Below are 24520 nucleotides of genomic sequence, written 5' to 3'. Positions count from 1 at the left end.
AGTGTAATGATATTAATAAAAACAGTATTCTTCCACCAAACAATGTAGCTCCTCAGAAACAGTTGTGGTTGCAACAAAGTGGTTGCCGAGCAACACACAGAAGTAAACAAAGCTGTATGTCTGTAGAGTAATTTACAACAGCTTCGAACGCGGCTCAGCCAATCAGAATCAAGGACCGGAACTCTCCGTTTTATAATGTCAAACAAATGATACTTTGTATTATTTTTGCAATTAACGATTTCATTTACGATTGAATCCAAAGGCTCCTCAAGTCCTGTGGCTTTGTCAGAATCTCCATCAATGCAGTTCACCTTCTGTTTGATGAGTACTATGTATTTCATGAGCTATTTCTCGTATTGACTGGTGATGTAAGTGTGGTTGTGATGGTTGCAGGTGTTTGATGATGCTGAGAGCCTGAAGGCTAAAGTGAAGCAGCTGGCGGAGGCGCTGCAGCAGGCCAAGCATGTGGTCATCTACACCGGAGCAGGAATCAGCACGGTGCGTCTGTCTCATAAACACAGTGGCTAGATAGAGTGCATTAAAACCATTGCTCATTTTAGTATTACCAACAAAACAATATTGAAGTGTCATGAAACCCTAAAACACATTTTTTGAGGTGTTAACACATATGAACAGGTTGCACATCAGTGATAACAACAATAGCACTAATTATTTCTATTATTAAGGGTAAAGTGGTTATTTTTTCATTTTTTGGGATTAATTTCGTTCTTCTGGTTCAAAAAGCAAAGTTGAACCAACGTCACGAAAAGTGTGTTGCAGTGGTGATTGACAGCTGTGGCTGGAGAGTACGTCTACGTCTTCAGTTTTGAGTTGTAAATGGTTGTAAATATTAGATATGTTGTCCATCTCTGTGTTAATTGTGTAGGTTTGTGTGTTCTCGTCAGGCCGCCTCCATCCCAGACTATCGGGGGCCCAGTGGCGTGTGGACTCAGCTGCAGAAGGGCCGATCTGTGAGGTGAGGGATACACTACTACAGTGGTTCCTGTTTAGAATATGGATTTAGAGTTTAAGAGTTAGCCCTGCCTACTGTTTTTGTTCTGATCGGGTGTGTTCTGCCACATGTTAACATCCGTCAGTGCGTCAGATCGAGCTGAGCCCACTCTCACGCACATGTGCATCTGGATGCTACACAAAGTGAAGATGGTGAGTGACGACATATGGTTTGTGTGTAATGTTTCTGTGAATGATCAGAATCCCGCATACATACAGCACACTGACATTGAGCGGTTTGTACTGTATAGCAAATCTCAATAGCTTGATTGTTATATCGGCGGAAAACAAACTATATTATATTATATTATCGCCCGGTGATATAGCCATTTTTTTTATATAGTACTTTTTTGCAGTTTGATCAGAAGGTACAGTAAATTACATATTCTAATATTTGGCAAACTATATTATATTATATTATCGCCCGGTGATATAGCCATTTTTTTATATAGTACTTTTTTGCAGTTTGATCAGAAGGTACAGTAAATTACATATTCTAATATTTGGGAGCAGAGTTATTAAAGTCATTATCTACTATCTATCTATCCAGTAACTGTTTACATGTAATCTGGATTACGTAATCAGATTCCAAAAATTAAGTACTTAAAATGCTCATAATCAGATTATAGTTACTTTTTTATGGATTACGTGATTACATATTATTCACACAATAGCAGTTAATTTATAATTCATTCATTCTAATTCTTTTTTTCTTGTTTGAAGTTTCCTTTTCAAAAATCCGACTGTTTGTCATACCATTTATCTTTGACTATATTTACAATATGGAATGTTCATGTAAACGTCATATAAATAACTTTGCAATCCGTGCTTCTAAATTTGGGGGGAAACACTCTGTATGAAACAAATAAATATGAAATGTATCATTGATTATGAATGCTAAGTTTAAAACAAGTTAGGTAAAAAAGTAATCTGAAAAAAGTAGTCCGAATACATTACCTAAAATAAATAGCCTAGGTTACGTTACTAACTAGTATTCTTCATGTAATCTGTAATCAGTAACAGACTACAATTTGTACGTAATCTACCCAGCATTGTATCCGCACACATAAAGTATACTCGTGTAGGGCGATATATCATATATTGCAAATCTCTACTGCTTGCACAATACAAGTCACCGTTATTTAATTAGTGCTTTTTACAATACAGATTGTGTCAAAGCAGCTTTACAGTATTAAACAGGAAAATAGTGTCGAAGTAACTAATTTGTAACTATATTATTATAACGTGTAACTAAATGTTATTATCGCCCCTCTACAATATAGTCTAGCTAAATGCAACTATAAGGCATTAAGATATTACAAACATTATGATTTTCTGTAAAGCTGTGTTGAAACGAGGTGTTTTGTGAAAAGTGCTATAGAAATATGTTTAACTGTTGCAGGTTCAGCATGTGGTCTCGCAGAACTGTGATGGTCTTCACCTGCGCAGTGGTTTGCCCAGACACGCTCTCTCTGAACTCCACGGAAACATGTTCATTGAGGTCTGCGAATGAGATCTGCGACATTTGTCATATATTTAAAGTGAAAGTGTCTTGATGCACTTGTCTTGAAGGATAGCACAGAGATATCAAAATCTAATGTAGAATACAGTCTTTTACTCCCAGTTATGGGGCCAGTTTTACTAACAGCTTGCGCCAGCGCAAACGTCTTTTGGCGTTGAAATAGTACTGTCAGGATTTATTAGACACGCAGTGACGAATTAGCGGTGAAAAGGCGTGGACGCAAGTTATTTTTGCGCCTGATCTTATTGAATATGCATTTGTAGGAGTTTCCCTTTCAGACGCAAAATTGATGGGAGGAGAGTATTCAAATGAATCACGCAACACGTACTAGCGTTTGTGCTTGTAAAAAATTACCGGTATTTTCGCCATTATTTAATGCCCAAAAAAAGCATGTCTTTAAACTATTTTGCGTTTGAAATGGCTGCAATTATTTTTGCTAGGAGGAGGCACCGCAGAGAACAGCGTGGTAGAAGGGAGAGGATTTTTCCTCGCATATTAATTTATTTTGAATGCCAGAAGAACACATTATCTGAACATATCGTTTGCCAAGCCATGTTATGTGTAATTTGCTTCAGGAAATAAAAGACGACTTGAACCCTCAACTAGGAGTCACGCAATACCAGCTCTATCAGAGCTTCTAGCAAACCTTCATTTTTTTGGCCTCTGGTTATTTTCAACGTACTGTGGGTTATTGCTACAAATATACCCCAGCGACTTAAGACTGCTTTTGTGCTCCAGGGTTATATATTTCGAAACCGTTTGTAAAATATATTTTTGTTTTTTTTTGTATCTTCCCCTCTGCCGTCCCATCCGTCACACAGGTGTGTGATTGCTGCTGTCCGGCACGGGAGTTTATCCGGCTGTTTGACGTGATGGAGCGCACGGCTCTGCACCGACACGGGACGGGCCGCCTGTGTCCTCACTGCAGAGCGCAGCTCAGAGACACTATAGTGCACTTCGGTGAGCGTGGCACCCTGGAGCAGCCGCTCAAGGAGGAGGCACCGCAGAGAACAGAGAGCGCGTGGTAGAAGGGAGAGGATTTTTTCCACGTATTAATTTATTTGGAATGCCAGAACACCACATTTCGTTTGCATATCATATTGTTTGCCAAGCCATGCTATTTTTAATTTGCTTCAGGAAATAAAAGACGACTTGAACCCTCAACTAGGAGTCACGCAATACCAGCTCTATCAGAGCTTCTAGCAAACCTTCATTTTTTTGGCCTCTGGTTATTTTCAACGTACTGTGGCTTCTTTATTTGCTATTACGCTAATTTGCGCTGCGTTTGGTATATATGTAAATGAGATGCGTGTTCTTTAATGTGCGCATTGTTAGTAAATCACCCGAAGAAATTTCCACGCCCATCGGTGCTGTTTTGTAATTGCGCTCTCGCGCTAATTTGCCCTGTTTAGTAAAGATGGCTCTTAGAGTTAAGAAAAAAAAAACATTATGTGACCCTGGACCACAAAACCAGTCATAAGGGTCAATTTTTCAAAATTGAGATGTATACATCATTTCCATTGATGTGTGGTTTGTTAGGATAGGACAATATTTGGCCGAGATACAACTATTTAAATTTTGAAGTGAAAGTGTCTTGATTCATTTGTCTTAAAGGATAGCGCAAAGATCACAAAATCCAATGTTGAGGAAAAAACATTATTTAAAATCCGTTCCTATAATATCCAATGTTTTGTTTATTATTCTTCCCTTCTACAGGTGTGTGATTCCTGCTCTCCAGCACGAGAGTTTATCCGGCTGTTTGACGTGACGGAGCGCACGGCTCTGCACAGACACGGGACGGGCCGCCTGTGTCCTCACTGCAGAGCGCAGCTCAGAGACACTATAGTGCACTTCGGTGAGCGTGGCACCCTGGAGCAGCCGCTCAACTGGAAGGGGGCCGCCGAGGCGGCACAGCGGGCCGACCTCATCCTCTGCTTGGGCTCCAGTCTGAAGGTGAGGGTGTGACTGGAGCGGGTTAAAGGAACAGCTCACACAAAAATGAAAATTCTGTCATCATTCACTCACCCTCATGTCGTTCCAAACCTGTGTGACCGACTCTTCTGTTGAACACAAAAGAAGATATTAGGAAGAATGTTGGTAAGCAAATAGTTTTGGTTCCAGTTGACTTCCATAGTATTTTTTTGGCCATATCTTGATAGTCAATGGGAACTGAAAGTGTTTAAATAACAAAATATCTTCAAAATATGTTATACTAGTAGTGATGGGAGAAACTAACCTTTTCGAAGCTTCGAATCAATTGCTTCGCAAAATGATTCACTGTTTCGAAGCGCGCGAAACACCACACGCTAATGACGCCTGCTGGTCAAAAGTGTGTAAATGCAACAAAAACTCAAGCTAAAACATGCATAAAAACAGCTTTTAAAAACCCATTGCAATTTTTTTTATTGAAAGTATAATACATTAAATGCCATAAAAATAATAAAATACCGTTACATATGAAGTGTCAGTATAATATGTGGTTTTTAAACTATTTAATATTAATTTGTAGGGCTTGTTTTGTTTGTGTTATGGAGAGCTTGTGTATTGAGGCCAGTAAGAGACTATTAACTACTTCTCATCCTTTTAGTTACACAAATGACTCGTTAAAAATGTCTACAAATTGATGAAACTGATCTGAGATCAGGTAAAAATCATAGACGCTGGTTCAATGGTTCGCCACTGGGGGGCTCAATGGACTCGCATGATTCGCTGGTTTACAGAGATCAGCCCCCCTCCCCCCAACGGAAAACCATTGACTTTTCGAAACAGTTATGATGTAACGAAGCCTCGTTTCCTGAAATCACGTGACTTTGGTAGTCTGTTCAGTTGCTTTGACACAATCTGTATTGTTAAAAGCGCTATATAAATAAAGGTTGACTTGACTTGACTTGACTTGATTCACGCTCCGAACCACTGTTTCGAAACACATGATTCACAAAGGTTTCGAAGCTTCACGAAGCAGTGCTTCAAAAGCGCCCATCACTATGTTATACATTCAAAATATATAATGATCCAATATATTATGCTCCACTGTCGGTCATACAGGTTTGAATGACGAGGGTGAGTAAATGATGGCAGGATTTTAATTTTGGGTGAACTGTCTCTTTAAATTATGTAATCCAGAGGGGCGTGGCTTCAATCTTAAACTACTGGTACCATAGATATGTATAGCTAGATGCACTGACGTAGTTTGGAGGCATTGCTTGGTATTTTTTTCATATGTTATTTAAGCTTCTATGCAAGCAGCAGCAATACAAGATCTTAAAAGTTGAACATATTGCAATATTTGTCAAAATGACATTGTTGTGTACTAAATAATGCAGCTGATGCCATGTATTGTGTGTTTGTCCATCAGGTGTTGAAGAAATACTCGTGCTTGTGGTGCATGAACAGACCAGCCAACAAAAGACCAAAGCTGTACATTGTAAATCTACAGGTAATATTTCTCTTCATAAAACCGCTCTTAATTCTTCTGTTTTCCATCAAATGAAATGTGGCTTTCGGTTAACATGATCTAACAGCTTGGTGTGTTTTCCTTATTTTAGTGGACACCGAAAGATAACCTGGCTACTCTGAAAATACATGGCAAGTGTGATGCTGTGATGGGTCTTCTGATGGAGGAGCTGGGTTTGGGAATTCCCGTTTATAGCAGGCAAGACCCACTTAACACTGAATTCATGTGTCTAATATACTGCTAAGGTGCAGAAACATTAGCAGGCAAAAACTTCCACTGCCAATAGTGTAGATACTAGTGCTGTCAAACGATTAATCGCGATTAATCACATACAAAATAAAAGTTTTTGTTTGCATAATATCTATGTGTTCTGTGTATATTTATTATATATATATAAATACACACACATACAGTATATATTTAAAAAATATTTACGTCTATATTTATAGTATAATTTTATTTATAAATATATACTATTTATAGTATAATTTATCTTATAAATACATATATTTAATGTATAAGCATAAAATATTTTTCTGAAATATATACATGCATGTGTGTATTTATATACAATGGTGTGAAAAAGTGTTGGCCCCCTTCCTGATTTCTTATTTTTTTGCATGTTTGTCACACTTTAATGTTTCAGATCATCAAACAAATTGAAATATTAGTAAAAGATGTATTCATAATACATATACACAATACACACATATATTATGTAAACAAAAACTTTTATTTTTGATGCGATTAATCGCGATTAATCGTTTGACAGCACTAGATGCATGAAGCAGAGCTCAGACAGAAGTCACTTTCAAACCATGCAGCTTTTTGTTGGTCAACGCAGCAAATTTGCTTGATAAATGTAAACCTGTTGCAAAATGTTTGTGGGGTAAACTTCTACCCTCATACAAAATACCCGATTGCATGGATTCCTGACTGGATTTCTCTAAGCACTAAGCAGTACAGTAAGAGAGACCGTGCTACATTGTGAATAATTGACAGACACAGCCACTGACTTCAAGACAGCAGAACAGGAAGTGCTAAAACGCTTGTTTTTTTTAGGTTTTTGGCACTCTGTATTCCTCATATAACATGGCCTCAAGCCTGATAGTCATATATTTTCATCCGAAGCAGCTGTCGGTTATTAATATTGCCTGTAATTTGTACGAATAAAAGATCACAAGACCCCATCTTCAGCTTGGCTAAACCCCTCAGTCCACAAGAGCAGAAGAGCCACACTCGTGAAGAGATAGCGCCACCTGCTGCCCTGGAGGACGCTTCGCCAGACACACAGGCTCAGGGTGAAGCTACGGTTCAGGGAGGCTGGTTTGGAAGAGGATACGCCAAAGCACGGAGGAAAAAGAAGACTGTGTAGTTCCTGAAGCTGCTCTGTTGGGTTAGGACAGTGTCCTTTCCCATCACACTCGCTGCTTGAATACATGTTTTACTGATGAACGTGATGCTATAACCTCATGGGTTACAGATAACTGCTTTTCTGAAAATATATAGCTGTTTAAATAACTTGTAGCAGAGTGAGCAGGTTTACATGATGGCTTGGTTTGGCTAAGTGCACTTTACTTCCAATCTCAGGTTTATAGAAGAAGCAATATATGATTCTTATGGCAGCAGTTTTATGAGAACGGCTGAAATTTTTGCTGTTGTTGTTTTTCACCTAAAATATGAAATGGTCATTTACTCGCTTATATGTTGTTCCAAAACCTGTGGGGAAACAAAAAAACAATGCAGAATGTCCAGAATGCTTTGCAAAATGAAATTGTTGCTGTAAAGAACAGCGTGAACGTTCTGCTGAACGTCTTGTATGTAATGTGTTTAGAACAACACGTGGACAAGTAAATGACTGCTTTCATCGTTTGAGTTAGACTTTAGATTAGAGTTGTTTACATGAAGTCAGTGTTTTGAGTAAAAATGGGAACGTTGGGGAAGTCATGGCCTTCTGCTGAACGTCTTGTATGTAATGTGTTTAGAACAACACGTGGACAAGTAAATGACTGCTTTCATCGTTTGAGTTAGACTTTAGATTAGAGTTGTTTACATGAAGTCAGTGTTACTGGATTGAGTAAAAATGGGAACGTTGGGGAAGTCGTGGCCTAATGTTTAGAGAGTTGGACTCGTAACCCAAAGGTTGTGGATTCGAGTCTCGTACCTGCAGAACAGGAAGTGCTAAAACGCTTGTGTACAGCGCTCTCTCCCACCTTCAATACCACGACTGAGGTGCCCTTGAGCAAGGCACTGAACCCCCAACTGCTCCCCGGGTGCTGCAGCAAAAATGGCTGCCCACTGCTCCGGGTGTGTGTTCACGGTGTGTGTGTGTTCACTGCTGTGTGTGTGCACGTTGGATGGGTTAAATGCAGAGCACTAATTCCGAGTATGGGTAACCATACTTGGCCACATGTCACGTCACTTTTTTCACTTTCAAAATGAATGCTTTATTTCAGTCCACTATTAAAAGAATTAATGAATTTCATTAACTTAATTAACTAGGTAAACCGTTCTTCAACCAAATAATAGAATGTGTATATTTCAATTAAAAGAAATGTTTATGTTGACGGTGACCCTTATTATGGTGCTATAACTGATTAGAACCAGGATTTACATTTGAACCTTCCCTGTTTAAATATAGGATTGTATCTATACATATGAGCAGCAAAACCCTCACGTGTGGACTTAATTGTATAATAATTGTAATAACTTGAACTGAGATCAATGTTTGGTTGGTTCTGACTGCTGTAAGTGCCATTACTTGTACCTCATTGGTTTTGTACTACGGTAATTGCTATGTTTTGTCTCAGTTTTCATGGGCATTCTGTGTGCTACTGTAAAGAAAACGTGAGTATTTGAGGATTTACATGATTATGCTTGTATTGAAAATAAATGAAAACGGACAGTTTCAAAATATGCCACAATAATGCACTGCCATTGTTTCTTGTAAGACACATGATTCATTTGGCCCCTAAGAAATAAAATGAGTGTGTTTTTTAAATGCACAGAGGAAGAAGGGTGAGTTTTGGTATTTAGCTGTTGGTTTTGAGATTTTTCACTGCGTCCATGAGCTCTGGAAAAGCTGTGTTCTGGAAAGGTCCGAGTATTTCTGTAGATCTGTCTTCAGTCCATCAGCCACTTCCTGTTGCTCTTCCCAGGGTCTGTAGATCCGAACTGAATTATGTACTTCACGTTTGTTTTGATCTTCTCCCATTCCCATGGCCGGCTGAAATATCCTGAGGGAAATAGGAATAAGAAGGTAGATTTGGCACACACTCACATGGATGATGATTGATGTTATGAGTGATTTTTACTCAAACGCACTGCTCTCGCGTTCATTCATGCATTATCATCACACATGCATTTAAAACCATGCATTTCGTCAGTTTAGTACACATTAAATTGTTTGGGGCTATAAATATTTGTGAAAACGTGAGTATTTGAGGATTTACATGATTATGCTTGTATTGAAAATAAATGAAAACGGACAGTTTCAAAATATGCCACAATAATGCACTGCCATTGTTTCTTGTAAGACACATGATTCATTTGGCCCCTAAGAAATAAAATGAGTGTGTTTTTTAAATGCACAGAGGAAGAAGGGTGAGTTTTGGTATTTAGCTGTTGGTTTTGAGATTTTTCACTGCGTCCATGAGCTCTGGAAAAGCTGTGTTCTGGAAAGGTCCGAGTATTTCTGTAGATCTGTCTTCAGTCCATCAGCCACTTCCTGTTGCTCTTCCCAGGGTCTGTAGATCCGAACTGAATTATGTACTTCACGTTTGTTTTGATCTTCTCCCATTCCCATGGCCGGCTGAAATATCCTGAGGGAAATAGGAATAAGAAGGTAGATTTGGCACACACTCACATGGATGATGATTGATGTTATGAGTGATTTTTACTCAAACGCACTGCTCTCGCGTTCATTCATGCATTATCATCACATGCATTTAAAACCATGCATTTCGTCAGTTTAGTACACATTAAATTGTTTGGGGCTATAAATATTTGTGAGTATTATACTTTAGTGCTGTCAAACGATTAATCGCATCCAAAATAAAAGTTTTTGTTTACCTAATAACCTAATATAAGTGTGCGTATTGTGTATATTTATTCTGTATAATATATTATGTATATATAAATACACACACATACTGTATATTGAAAATATTTACATGCAGTAAATTCATAGCATTAATATTAAATATATTTATATATAATATAAATTGTCAAACGGTTAATCGCGATTAATCACATCCAAAATAAACGTTTTTATTTACATAATATATCTGTGTACTGTGTATGTATTATGTATATATAAATACACACACATACTGTATATATTATGAAAATATTTACATGTATATATTTATATTCATATAATTTATATTATATATAAATATATTTAATATATAAACGTAACATATTTTTCTTAAATATGTACATGCATGGTTGTCTATTTATGTATACATAATAAATATACACAGTACACACACAAACTATGTGAACAAAAACTTTTATTTTGGATGTGATTAATCACAATTAATCGTTTGACAGCACTATTTAATATATAAACATAACATATTTTTCTTAAATATATACATGCATATGTGTATATTTATATATAGCCTACATAATATATGTGCATGTACTGTGTATATTTATTATGTAAACAAAAACGTTTATTCTGAATGTGATTAATCGCGATTAATCGTTTGACAGCACTAATATACTTTATTTTTTAAAATGTGTTGGCTCAGAGATTGATCATTCAAGTGCAGCAGAATCGAATCCTGCCCAAGAATCACTTGTGATCATTCAAATGTTTCACTCTATCTGACCCATATCAACGGGAGAAGTAGTGAACCAAATAAGAAGCAGAAACGTATAAATTACATTTCTTCAGAAAAAGGATCAAGTAAATCCTTATTAATACATATTACGGGCCTAATAAGCATGCAAGCAAACGCTGCCAGGCAGAATCAGTCAGTACCTCATGGCTGCAGCGGCTCCTGAACTGTGTCCGATGATGGCCGTTTCTTCATCACATTTCAGCTCCTTCTCCATGAACGGCAGCCAGATGCTCTCTCTGGCAGTCACTGTCAACTCAAATACAATATATTATACCAGATATACATCATTCAGATCTCCTGTAATAAAGTTATGTGAACGTGTACTACCAGGATCCGGCATGTTCTTCAGCGTACAAGACACATCTGGCATCTGCGAATATGATTTAAAAACACATCATATTGTATTCAATCACTGTAACCCTATCATTTTCTGCATTTTATGTTTTATTTGACAGGGACAATGCATTGTCACGGTGAAAAATAAAATGAAAATTAAATAATTTCATTTAATATTCAATTTTAGCATATATTTTGCATATAGTCTTCTATAATGAAATTGGTGATCTGGTTTTCTTTTTTATAATTGAATTTACGTATTTACAATACCTTCCATACTGTAAAAGTATCATATTCAATATGCAAATGTCTAAAGCCTCTAAACTATCAACATGATCAAAACTTTGCTGATAAACCACCTTCAGATTATGGTTCATGTGTCTTTTGCTGTAAAAAAAAATTACTGATTTTTATAGTAAATGTAAGAATAACTTTTATGTTGTTAGAAACATTTCAAGATGAACACTCACTGGACTGAAGCAACAACATAGATTTACTTGATTAACCATACATCATTTTTTAGAAAAATCATGTATTATGTTTGATATTTTTATCATCAGGCTATTGAGGAAGGTTTATTTGTTCATCTCTCACAAGCTATCAGAATTCACATCTTATAATAATTATTATAATAAATCACAATTGAATGCACAATGGAATTTACAGTGACTTAAATTATTCTGAAGAAGTATACAGTGGCATAAAGCTGAAGAGTCATATTTGATCTGTATACCTGGCGTTCTCTCAACGATAAAGTTGGTGTTATTTGTAAACACTTGTTAATGCTGGTTGGTGAAAGGAGTGAGGTGCCTCAGGTGTCGCAAGGGGGCGCGACGGTATAACAACATCTCTGCATCGCTGTGAAAATGTGTATTTATTACGTTAAAGACCTCTTTAAAGGATTTACATACATTTTTTAATGAAAAAAAAATAATGTTACACTAAAAGCAACAGATATCAATAAATGTCCTTTAGTGTTAATTTAGTGTTTAATGGATGCAGTGCATTAGAATGATCCGTGTACGGTTTTGTTTGTTTGTTTGTTTTTTTCGCGGGAAATATCCGTGCAAGAGCATTGACGCCCGGTGATCTGTCATCAGTAAACCTCTCCCATCCGACTCACCGACTGAGAGGAGTGTGTGTGTGTGTGTGTGTGTGTGTGTGTGTGTGTGTGTGGCTGGCGTGTCACAACAGTACAAACGAGGGATAGGAGGAATAACCGCTAGCATTTCTCCCATCCGACTCACCGAGTGAGAGGAGTGTGTGTGTGTGTGTGTGTGTGTGTGTGTGTGTGTGTGGCTGGCGTGTCACAACAGTACAAACGAGGGATAGGAGGAATAACCGCTAGCATTTCTCATATCAAAGTCCGCTAATGCAAAGCTGTTTAAGTGACTTTTCCATGCGTGTTTGTTATGCTGTGCGCGCATGTGTAACTGAATATGAACTGTATCGATCAGTCGGACTGATCAGTGATCAATGGTGTGAGCGGCTCTCTCTCTCTGGATATCAGCAGATTCAATGCAAACGAGAGCCGGAGGTGATGAAGGATCTGGGTGAGTACTATTTACATTATGAAAAAGCGCACATCTATATTTATTTGCTTTAGAATAAGACATGTCAAAACTGGGTGATACTATATTTGTACAGGTAAATCAAATTACAGACTCAGTGTATTTGTACAAAAACCATGAAAACAAAAGAAACTTCACTTACTGTACAGTGGATAACAATTAACAAATAATTGAAGTTTAGTTGAGTCCATACATTATGTTCACCTGTTGAAGCTGAACTGGGGAACGTACAGATACGGTCCTGGACCGACCGACGCAATATAGACATGATGTGCACGTCGGGCCGACCTCTCATGTTTGTTGGGTAACAGTTATTGACCTGAGGAGCAACCAGCTAACAAAAATATTGTAAGATCTTTTTGCTAACATTCCCATGTTATGAAAACAATATTTCTCTGCACGTTCAAACGTTTTTAAAATGTTTTAAACCCTTTTCCCTTGGTTATTACGAACGTTAGAGAAAACAATAAGGCAATATTCCATTTGATCAATTTGAAAACATTGTGAGAATGTTACATTTGAGTGTTCTCCGAACATTCTGAAACTAGTAAAGTTGTAACATTTAAATATGTTAGAGGAACGTCCAACTAAAATGTTTCAGGGGGACAAAACAGTCCACGAATGATGTATAAATAACGTTTAAAGAACATTATCAGAGACAACAATTCAGTTAATGTTACTGGACGAATGTTTGTTCCCAACTTAGAGATAGCCTTCCCAAATTTGGAGAACATTCCCTGTTAGCTGAGTAGTATGGAAGCCCGTTTCCGCCGCTGAATAAAAAAAAATAAAACACTTTTTATCTCGCAATTCTACGGAGCCCCTAAAGGGACATGGTGGTGGAAAAAAATCAGATTGAGTGAAAAAATTTGGGGTGGGAGGAAAAAATATTTGTCAGATTTTTTGCGTTCTCTCGCAAAACTTTTGCGTTCCCTCGCAAAACGCAAATATCTTTTGCGAGAGAACGCAAAATCTTTGCGAGAGAACGCAAAAGGGAACGCAAATATCTTTGCGAGAGAACGCAAAAGTTTTGCGAGGGAACGCAAAGTTTCTCGAGGGAACGCAAAAGTTTTGCGAGAGAACGCAAAAAAAAATTTCCTCCCCCCCCTAATTTTTTTTCCACCACCATGTCCCTTTAGGGGCTCCGTACAATTCTGACTTTTTTCTCACAATTGTGAGTTTACATCTCGCAATTCTGACTTTTTTTTTCTCTCAGAATTGCCTGATACAAACTTGTAATTCTGATCTTTTTTCTCACAGTTGTGAGATATAAACTCGCAATTGTGAGAAATGAAGTTAGAATTGCGAGATAGGCTATAAACTGGCAATTCTGATTTTTTTTAATTGCATGATATAAACTCGCAATTGCGAGTTATGAAGTCAGAATAGCGAGCTATAAACTCGCAATTTTGATAAATGAAGTCAGAATTGTGAAGTATAAACTTGCAATTCTGAGAACATATCAGTCTTTTTTTCTCCTTTTGAACTGGACTTTATATCTTGCAATTGCGAGTGTAAATCTTACAATTCTGAGCAGGGCCGTTTCTAGGCATAGGCGAATGCATTCAGATTTGTGGAACTCAATGCACTGAATCTCCACAAATTAGTGTCGTTACTATGACAACCAATTTGAATGTGACAAGCAACTGGTGTCTGAAAATAATTATATATATATATATATAATTTTTTGGGGGGGCGTCAAATTGGCTAGAAACGGCCCTGATTCTGAGAAAAAAAAGCCTGAATTGCGAGTTTATATCTTGCGATTCTAACTTTATAACTCGCAATTGTGAGTTTATGAGAAAAAAAAAGTCAGAATTGCGAGTTTGTATCAGGTACTTCTGAGAAAAAAGTCAGAATTGTGAGATGTAAACTCGCAATTTTGAGAAAAAAGTCAGAATTGCGAGATAAAAAGTCGCAATTACCTTTTTTATTTTGTATTCAGTGGCGGAAACGGGCTTCCACAGAGTAGATCTGTAAGTTCTCCTTGCCAAAATATTTGGCCTTTTGGATGCTCAAAGAAAATAATAAATAATTCGCTTGCTAATTAAAAAATGTCCATATTTCACCCAAATATGAAAGTCTTAAAAAGGATAAAAGAACTTTACATCTTACATGCAGTGGAGTCCAAAATTTGAGTTTGCATTGGAAATTTGTCATTCAGAATCTAATTTAAACTTGGAACAGCGTTTTTCAGGAGAGGTTAAACTCTGTCATATGTGCTCCAGAAACCGCCATCTCTCTCTGTAAACACACACACAGCACTGTAATTCACTGGTGAGCCTTTCTGAGCATTTCTGTCTTCAGAGTCTGCAAGCAGAACATGACGGTGTGGAATGCTGGATGTCTGTTGTGTTTTTAATTGTAGGAGAATCCTTTCACGCTGGTCTTGCACAGCTTTGCTGGTTTAGGCTTGGTCGGCTTGTTTCTGACCTCTGTAGTCTTGATTTGAGAGGTGGTTTTCTGTTCTGTGTGAGAGTCTGTCATGGCAGCGGTGGTAGGACTATACTTTTATTCCCTGTATATTTAGATACTGTAACACATGTCTCGGTGACCTGGAGGGGTTGTGTCTGTAAAGATATGATCTTGTAAGCCTGAAGGACATGATGAAGGATCACTGGTCGCTCAGGTGTTTCCTCAGCCCTCATGAGGCCTAATAACAGTCAGCTTCTGTGTGTCTGCGCTGCTTTAGATCAGAGATGACACCCGGCGGGCGAGGAGTGTAGCGGAGCGTGTCGAGTCGTAATCCCCACACTAATGCTTGCTGAATGCGTCCTGATTCTCACGGCCCTCTTCCTTAGTGGGATCAGGGATGTTTTCTTTGGACTTTTCACGGCAAGTTCACGTCAAACCCACGCTTGTGATTCCCATCAGCCTCTTCTCTCCCACAGTGCACATGGCCTATATTTCCACGTCTCATACAGAGGTGTATGTGTATTACCTGAATGATGCTCTCTGTTATTTGAATTAAGAGCACTGTAGATCTTTTGTTTCATACAGTATACTGGTCAAAAGTTCAGAATAATCTTCTAATGTTTTTGTAAAAGATCTCGTATAATGCTCACCAGGGCTGCATTCATTTGTTTAAAATACAGTAAAAATGATAATAATATTGTAAAAATATTATTGCATTTTATATTTAAATGCATATTTAAATGTAATTTATTCCTGTGACGCAGCGCTGAATTTTCAGCATCATTATTGCACTCTTCAGTGTCACATGATCCTTCAGAAATCATTCTGATATTCATAACTAGTGCTTTAGTCATAGTCAGTTATCATTGGTACCCAATTATTATTAACGGTTCCTATTAATAGCAATGTCAGACAGTTTTTGCTGCTTAATTTTTTATTTTTTTGGGAAACCATGATACATATTTTTTTAGGATTCTTTGATGATTGATGAGCATTTATTTTAAATAGCAAACATTATATAACATTATAAATGTCTTAGTAACACTTTATAATAGCTTTCATTAATAAATCATTAAACATTATATAATGCTTAACAGATCATTAGTTAATATTATTCAAATAGCTAGACATATGAGATAATGTGCTTGTTAATGTTTACTAATAAACTTATTAAACATTACCTAATAATTAACAAATCAGCATTTCATGTAAATTAAAATGTTTACAAATGTCATTAAACTTCAGTTCACATATTACCTAATGTTCTTTTTTACATTTACAAATGTTGTAAAAAAAAAAATTGTAATTTTAAGCACTAAAGCATTCATGTTAGCATGTTATTCATTAACTCATAATCACAGTCTGTAAAGGTCATATGTTCGGTTTTCATTAGTTGTGCAGACTTCTGCTATTTACGCATCTTAACAAAATTAACATTTATTAACCATTTGTTCATGTTTTTGCAGTACCCAAACTAAAGTAGAGATTATTCATTATTTGTAAATGTTTATAAATGTTCACTAATTGTTTGGTATCTTTATGAGCATTGGACTTTTAGCTGCTGTAACAACTTTTGTGTAAATGGTGGTTAGTTAAGTTTTATCTGTAACATTTTATAATAAATATACACTAATAAAGTATTTGCAAACTATTAGCTTATAGTTAATTTATGGTTTATAAATTGTAGTTAAAACATTAATGCAAATAATGAGTTCTTCATTCATTGTCACTGTAATTAACACAATTATGAATGTTTAATTAGCCCATAGTAAAGAGTTAGATAATGCTTTGTTATCAACTTACTAACCATAAATAGTTCTCACTTCAGATTAGGTCACAGAAACTGCGAAAAATGTCATTAATTAAGTGCTTTAAACCAAACCAAGTTAGTTTACCCAAACATTTGTCATAATTGATCACCCTCAAGTCCTTCCAAACCCATAAGACTTCTGTTCATCTTTAAAACACAACTGAAGATATGTTCATATTACAAGTTTTCAGAACAGACATGATTACTTTATTTGATATGAACACACTGATGAACACACAAATATGTTAAACACAAACATGATTGCATGACGTGAAAGAACTAGTCTGCGACAAGCAAAACAAGGTTTGAATATTGAACAAATACAGGTTTGAAACGACACAGGCAAATAAACAATGACAGCATTTTCATTTCTGAGTGAACTCTTGTTTGGAGAACTGAACAGCCCTATATGAAAGTTGAGGTGAAAGTGAAAGTTCCCACACAGAGGTTTGTGGGTTCCAGGGTTTTCTCGTTTTGAGAAGAGAAATGCTTCTGCTGCGTTCTGGAGGAAGTAAGAGTTTGGACTGAACCAGCCGGCAGAAAACTCCCTTTATTTCCAGCACAGGGAGTAACACAGGTCAGGTGCTGTCTCAAACTGTTTATCAGCCTCCATAGAAACACATAACAGACACGACCTTCATCTCTAAGCCTGAAATTATATCAGAACGTTCCTTCTCTGCTTACTTTAAGCAGGAGATACTGTGAAGATTCACACAGACAGCCCAAAACAATGCAGGCAACAAAAACTCAACATGTAGTTTCTCAAACTTAACGTGACCAGCCGGTTTAGAATATCAGTATAATTACAGAAGAGCAAAATATTAGAGCAGATTTAAACATTTTTGACCACTAGATGCCAAAAGATCTCGAGGACCATCAGCTCATGGTCCCATTGAGACGTACAAATTAAAGACTTTTTGAAAGTTGCTAGTGAATTTTACACATACTTACAAAGAAATGGCAAATAACACTGGATTAAATGAAATTTTGAAGTTTTATGTGAAAATGCCATCAAAAATCCCTTGGTCTGAAGGAATGTGAGGAAATTCATCTGAGATGTTTCTCATGTAAAACTGTTTCTGTTAAAAATCCAAAACTTTGATGGGGTGGGATTTCTAGGCCAATGTTTCCAAAGATATAAGTGCCCAGCCCTAAAACTATAACCGGGAAAATACAGACCCTCCCTAATCAGTGCGCCATATTCGTTCGCCAGAGGTTTTTATAAGCTACCATCAACTCCCAAACAGTTCTTTCACATATATAGCTGGTTTCTTCTTTATTTACTAATAACCCAGCATGTTAGTCACATTATCGTTGTGAGACAAACGAGTTTCCCGTCACAGTTTTCAGACTGAGGCTGAAAGCAGAACGACGGAAAGGCCTTGAAACATGGGAAGTGAGTGACTGGGAAATGTTGAGTTATAGTTTGGAGTCGAGTTACTGAATCAGATTTTCTTACAGCTGTTGAGCGGCTCAGTTTGCACCTCCTGTTCTCACATACTCACTCTTTTCTTGAACCGCACTCCCTCGTGAAAAGAAACGCGATTGCCTAATTCGGCCGTGAATCATCAATTATCAAGTTTTCTTAACACTGTTTTTCCATGCTGTTATTGTGGACCGTAAAAGATGTAGCCAAAAAAAATGTAGTTATAAGTAAATGTAATTGTCAGTTTTTATTTGTTGTTGTAAAATCCTATTTGAGTGTTTTTATATGTAGTAATTGTATTCCATTTGTCATTAATAAGCTGTTGGAGTCTTTCTGGTCTGCTTTGGCTTTCTGCACCTGTTGTCCAAACTGAAGCGATCTTGCAGACTGCGGCTCAGCTGTGATAAAGACGCCTGGCATAAACTGACAGGTGGATTTCTGTTGTATCTGAGGAAAGTAAGGGACTCTCTTAGTCTCTCTGTGGTAAAATAGGGGGTTTCTTTATACCACATGTAACTTTTTAGATTCAAGTAAACTTGTTGTTCCTGTGGCTCAGTGGTTGAGCATTGCGTTAGCAGCGCAAAAGGTTGTGGGTTCAATTCCCAGGGAACACACATACTGGTAAAAAATGTGTAGCCTGAATGCACTGTAAGTCGCTTTGGATAAAAGCATCTGCTAAATGCATAAATTTAATTAAAATTAAGTAAACAGAGTTGGCACAAAAAAACTAAAATCACTTTTCAAGCAGAACATTTCACTGGAAAAAGCTTTTATTCTGGGTTAGTGATCGCAAAAAGAAACTGGACCAATCAGCTGTGAGCAAATTAAGTGACATGTATCTGATGTAATAAAGCCACGCCCCCTGTATCTCTTGCTCCAAATTTAAGACAAAATTACCTGGCTTTTGTTACTAATTCTGTAATATTTTTATAATTAATATTAAGCTTTTCATTTCAGTTCACATAAATAAAATGTATAGAATATTGTATATAATATAAAATATATGACATTTTTAAGAGAATGTCTAAGCTTGCATGTTTTCTTTAAATAAATTCTGAACTGAATAAGTTCAGTTGATTTGCTTGCATTGATATAGTCAGATGTTTTCTTTCAGCTGCATTCCCAAATGCTGTTTATTCTTTCTTAAATAATTTAACAAAAAAAATTTTTTTCTAGCATTCTACTTTTAGTGAAGCAGTTTTTTTTCAATCGTATGGGGGTCATATATACAATACATATATCTATGACTTATGTTTAAGTCATAAGTCATAAATATAAGTTATAAATGAAGAGTTAATTTGCAAAAGACAGATAACTCCGTTTTTAACTATTTTCAAAAATCATTCATTGTGCATTCCAATTAATCTCAATCAAACTGCAGTTGGGTTATTTTGATTAGGTTAAAAAATTACTTTAAAAAATACAGCTAACACAATAAAACAATAAAAACATGATTTTTTTTTTAATAAAAAAAAAAGTTATCTGAGTTATCTGTTTTTGCAAATAAACTCTTCACACACACAAATATATATATATATATATATGTGTGTGTGTGTGTGTGGGTGTATATATGTATGTATACACACACACACACACACTTGATTTTTTCAGAAATAATGTAATCTTCATCGTTCAAAGTTTGAAGGAATTTTAGTTGTGGTTATACCATGTTAGTAGAGCAGTGTTTTACAAAATAACCAAGACGCTTCAACAAAACCCCTTTACTTTGTGGAAAACAGTGATTAAAATTAGAGAACAGCAATGATTGTAGCACAAAGGGAGATTACAACTAACATTTCTGAAGGTTACAGTAGTCAAAAATTAGTAGGAAGTGTACAGGCATTGGCTTTGAATGACTGCAGCACATCTGCAGCTGCTGGACATCACTAGTCTCTGCACAATGCTACCCAAATAAACTAAACTTGCTCTCATCAATAAAGTGAACCTTGGACCAGTTCTCCTCTCTCCACACAACATGCTCCTCAGCAAAGATGAGCTTAGCCTTTTGATTCTTTCTGCTGATGAGAGTCAAGACACTGTGTGCAGAGACAGATCCTTACCCTGTTCATCACTGAACCGGCAAGCAATTCCAGCTGCAGTGCTGAACCGATTCCCCATTGATAGCCTTTTGATTCTTTCTGCGGATGAGAGTCAAGACACTGTGTGCAGAGACAGATCCTTACCCTGTTCATCACTGAACCGGCAAGCAATTCCAGCTGCAGTGCTGAACCGATTCCCCATTGAGAGTCTCTGCATTATCCTGGCCTCTCGTGCATTTGTCTTTCCTGGACGACCAGCCTCTTTAGGGGAGTTGAATGAGTTGATGACATTGTAAAGATGCATTATTGGAGAAATCACCGATTTGGAACGACCAGCTTCTCTTGCTATGGCAGCTATTGACCTTAATCTGGACAACCTGATGTCGCAGGGTTTCAGTCGCTTTAGAACGACTCACCATCTTGCAAAGTCAGTGAAAGTTAGGCTGCCAGTTAAAGGGGTCATATGATGTGATTTCAATTTTTCCTTTCTCTTTGGAGTGTTACAAGCTCTTGGTGCATAAAGAAGATCTGTAAAGTTGCAAAGACTAAAGTCTCAAATCCAAAGAGATATTCTTTATAAAAGTTAAGAGTCAGCCACACCTACCTAAAACGACTCGTTCTAACACGCCCCCACATACCTACGTCACGATCTGGGAAAATTTGCATAACGCCGCCCAAATGTTCACACAAAGAAAGAAGGCGTAACTTTTATTCTAGCTGTAGTAGCTTGTTGTTTGTCATTTCTTCGATCACAAATGCAGACATGGTTTTGTTTACGTGGCGCGATGCAACGCAATGCGTAAAAAGACAGTATAAGTCATTATACTCCGTAATTATGTCCCCACTGGATGCAACGAATGCCTTGTTTATAATGGGTTTTAATGTTTTTGTCTCGTCGCTCCAGCCGGGACAAGGCATTACAGTATGGTGAGGGGCGTATCATTTCCGTCACACGCTTGAGGTATTCGGCCAATCACAACGCACTGGATAGCTGGCCAATCAGAGCACACCTCGCTTTTCAGACCGATGAGCTTTGTAAAAATCGACGCATTTCAGAAAGGCGGGGCATAGAGGAGAAACAATAATGTACAGCATGTGGAAAATAATGTGTTTTTTGAACCTTAAACCGCATAAACACATTTCATTACACCAAATACACAAAATAATGTTCTTTTTAGCAGCATCATATGACCCCTTTAAATAGGGTTTGTCAGATAATAAGGAAATTAGCAATAGTTAAACCTTTATGTGCTATGTATTTTAAATAACAGAAAATGCAGTCAAAATGTGCACAAGTGTGCAACCAATTTGTGAATTGGTGTCAACTTTTGTTTTTAACTTTACTGTATATAGAGAAAACTCTTAACACAGGAATGATATTAGTAATGAATTGCTTTAGTCCCACTGCAAAAGTACAGTTTAATCAAGTTTTAAACCTCAAATGTCTATGCATGGCCCTGTTTAATTCTATTTTAATGACATTATTGTATTTATATAATACTGTGATATTTATCCAAGAACATGTTTTCTATTATCTTCCTTAATTTTTTTTGTGGTAATCAACATAACAGTATAACACATAAATAATGCCATAGATAGCATTTAACTTCAAAGTCAAAAGTGATTGGAAGGAAGATTTTAGGATGTTTGTACCTTTTTATCTTGCAGTTACGAGGGAAAATATAACTCTTCAAGAGATGATTTTAATAGATGTCATGTTTGTAAGGGCAGGATGTCTGATGGATTTAAAGGGTGAGGCTCTACAGTCATGATGTCATTTTCACACACACACACACACACACACACAGTCATGCACATCATGCACATTACGCAGCCTATACTCATAAGCACATGATGCCATTAAGACTCTTCACGGAGAGAAAAAAAAAAAAACGAAGTAAAACACACGACAAGCCTGAGCCCCAATCCTGTGTCTTTATAAATGCATTTAAATTATTGTACAACCTTTAATCCTTTCATTCACAGCCAGTTCACCCACATATTCATGTTTACAACTAGTGTAAACGGATCAGACGTGAGATCACAAGTTTAGTGAGTTTCTTGTGTTTGGTTTGGGAAAAATTGACTACTGAAGAGGAAACAGCTGTGTGTGAGAGTGAGAGTGTGTGTGTGTGTGTGTGTGTTTCCTGTACAGGTAAGGGTGCAGAGATCAGGAAACAGCTTCCTGAACTCCCATCTCTGAGTAATAGCCAGAAACTATTACTGTTTTTTTCTGGACAAGAATTTCTGTTACTTTAAAGTTGTCAATATGTTACAAAATTATTGCCATAATCATTTTTTTTATTATTATTATGTGTATCATTCTTAGAAGAGAAAAGGGTTGCTGTGACAGATGTATGTACATGTTCACTGAGTCTTGTAAGGAAAAGCATTTCTTTCATACAGTAAACTGGGTTAAAGCAGCTGGAGGGTGACTGCTGTGGGTCAGATGATTTGACACCGGATCAGTTCAGTCTGAGGAGAATAAAAGAGCTCATTATGCAGTGCTGATATGAAATATATAACATTTACTGTTGTTTGCCAGACAGCATGTTATTGTGGATAAGTCAAATACAAATAGAGAAGTCTAACAGAAGATAGATAGATAGATAGATAGATAGATAGATAGATAGATAGATAGATAGATAGATAGATAGACAGATAGATAGATAGATAGATAGATAGATAGATAGATGTTTGCCACTAGATGGCAGTAAATAATTAGGGAATAGTCACTGGTGTAAACATGAACCAGAAAGGCATACTTTCATAATAATTGCTACTTAATATATACACTACATGACATTTTGTAGTGTATATACTGTACAAAGTTTTGTATGCACGTATTGATCTAAAACATTTTTATTGCATGATGTGTATGCTCTGTCTTATAATAATAAATATTAATTTGTTAGATTTATATAGCACATGTCTCACACTCAATACACTTTTAAAAAATGAGTGTGAGAATTTGCTGTGAGAAAAGGCACTTTATAAATAAAATGTATATTTTTAACTCACTCTTTCTCTGAAACAGCTTTCCTCTTCAGCTAGCATCACTTAGGATCAGGGTTATTATAATTAATTAAAACTACAAGTAAGACTAAACAAATAAATAAATCATTGCTTGAAATAAAAATAACATATAATAACATACAATATAAAAAATCTTTCAGCTAGTTGTCATTTTTCAGCAAGTCAAAATTTATCATTTTAATTTAGTTTAAATGTATGTACTAATATAACTAAAGCTGAAATAAAATGAATAATATATAGATGTCTTTATTAAAAATATATATATCTTAAAAATGATAAAAATGACAAAAACATACAACAAAATTACTAGACTTAACTAAAAATGAAAATAGAAAATACAAATGAATTCAAAATATTAATAAAAACTAGTATCTAAATTCTGCTAAAATAACACTGCTTGGGATAAAATGAAGTCTCGTCCTACTTTCTTTTTTTTTTTTTTTTTGAATATTCTGTTTCTCTCATAAATATGTTACATTACAGAAGTTAAATTTATTGTCCAATTAAATGTTCCAAGTGTTGTAATAATCTTTCTTATGATTTAGAGGTAAGCGCGTTAAAATTATGGAATAAAGCCCTGTATGAATTCCACCAGACTGTTCACATTTAAGGCACAATCAGATATGTATCTGGTTTATTTCCACATGTGAAATATGTGAAATTTTAGCTGTTTACATTATTAAAACAAGAAGGGATCTGATACAAGCAGGGCTCTGCTGTCAGGTGACTGTAGTCCATGATACTGTGATGCAGTCAGTTTGCCTGAATGTCTCAGTTTTACTTTTAACGAAGTGCTGAAACTGTTAATGAGTCAGACGCTCATAATTAGACCTGCTGTGCATCTTTTCTTAACACAGGAAATTCAATCATGTACATGTATTCAGTAGTTCATCCTGTTTGCTTCTACAAACCACATCAGTGTCTTTAGACTGAGACTAACCCTGGCCAGTTTCCATGAGGTGCTCAGTGTGGGCGGATTTGATTACAGTACTGTATTTAGAGCAGATCAGTACTGATCAGACCAGGTCTGCTGTGTGTGTGTGTGTGTGT

The 24520-nt window shown here is 36.5% G+C and overlaps 3 protein-coding genes across 3 annotated transcripts in view; 2 read left to right on the top strand and 1 right to left on the bottom strand.

The window, feature by feature from the left end:
* Positions 1–384: 384 nt before the first annotated feature.
* Positions 385–7934, top strand: sirt7 (sirtuin 7; the record flags this gene model as incomplete). Its single annotated transcript, XM_016509939.1, has 8 exons — positions 385–498; positions 906–976; positions 1098–1164; positions 2414–2512; positions 4250–4486; positions 5889–5969; positions 6079–6185; positions 7164–7934. Coding segments are annotated over 8 exons (975 nt in total), but the record flags the coding sequence as incomplete, so codon positions are not given.
* A 1617-nt stretch (positions 7935–9551) lies between these two features.
* On the bottom strand, positions 9552–11207 carry rbbp9 (retinoblastoma binding protein 9). Its single transcript, XM_016509956.1, has 3 exons — positions 11165–11207; positions 10978–11083; positions 9552–9808 (listed from the first exon to the last, which is right to left on the bottom strand). The coding sequence occupies exons 1-3, from the start codon at positions 11205–11207 to the stop codon at positions 9628–9630; spliced, it is 330 nt and encodes a 109-aa protein (XP_016365442.1). The 3' UTR covers positions 9552–9627.
* A 1484-nt stretch (positions 11208–12691) lies between these two features.
* Positions 12692–24520, top strand: part of arhgef3 (Rho guanine nucleotide exchange factor (GEF) 3) — a 57053-nt gene continuing 45224 nt past the window's right edge. Inside the window, exon 1 of the mRNA XM_016509954.1 lies at positions 12692–12726. Coding sequence (XP_016365440.1) covers positions 12692–12726 — 35 coding nt within the window. The remainder of the gene's footprint in view (positions 12727–24520) is intronic.

This window comes from Sinocyclocheilus rhinocerous, unplaced genomic scaffold (genome assembly GCF_001515625.1).
Source record: "Sinocyclocheilus rhinocerous isolate Xijiao unplaced genomic scaffold, SAMN03320098_v1.1 scaffold3797, whole genome shotgun sequence".
NCBI lineage: Eukaryota > Metazoa > Chordata > Actinopteri > Cypriniformes > Cyprinidae > Sinocyclocheilus > Sinocyclocheilus rhinocerous.
Note: the sequence above shows the minus strand (reverse complement) of the source record. Positions and strands in the feature narration are given on the sequence as shown.

Excerpts from the sequence above, each read along its gene's own strand:
- rbbp9 (XM_016509956.1), bottom strand. The coding sequence starts at position 11,207 with ATGCCAGATGTGTCTTGTACGCTGAAGAACATGCCGGATCCTG. Across the intron at positions 11,084-11,164 it reads GAAGAACATGCCGGATCCTG|TGACTGCCAGAGAGAGCATC; the intron begins GTAGTACACGTT and ends TTGAGTTGACAG. Across the intron at positions 9,809-10,977 it reads GGAGCCGCTGCAGCCATGAG|GATATTTCAGCCGGCCATGG; the intron begins GTACTGACTGAT and ends TATTTCCCTCAG.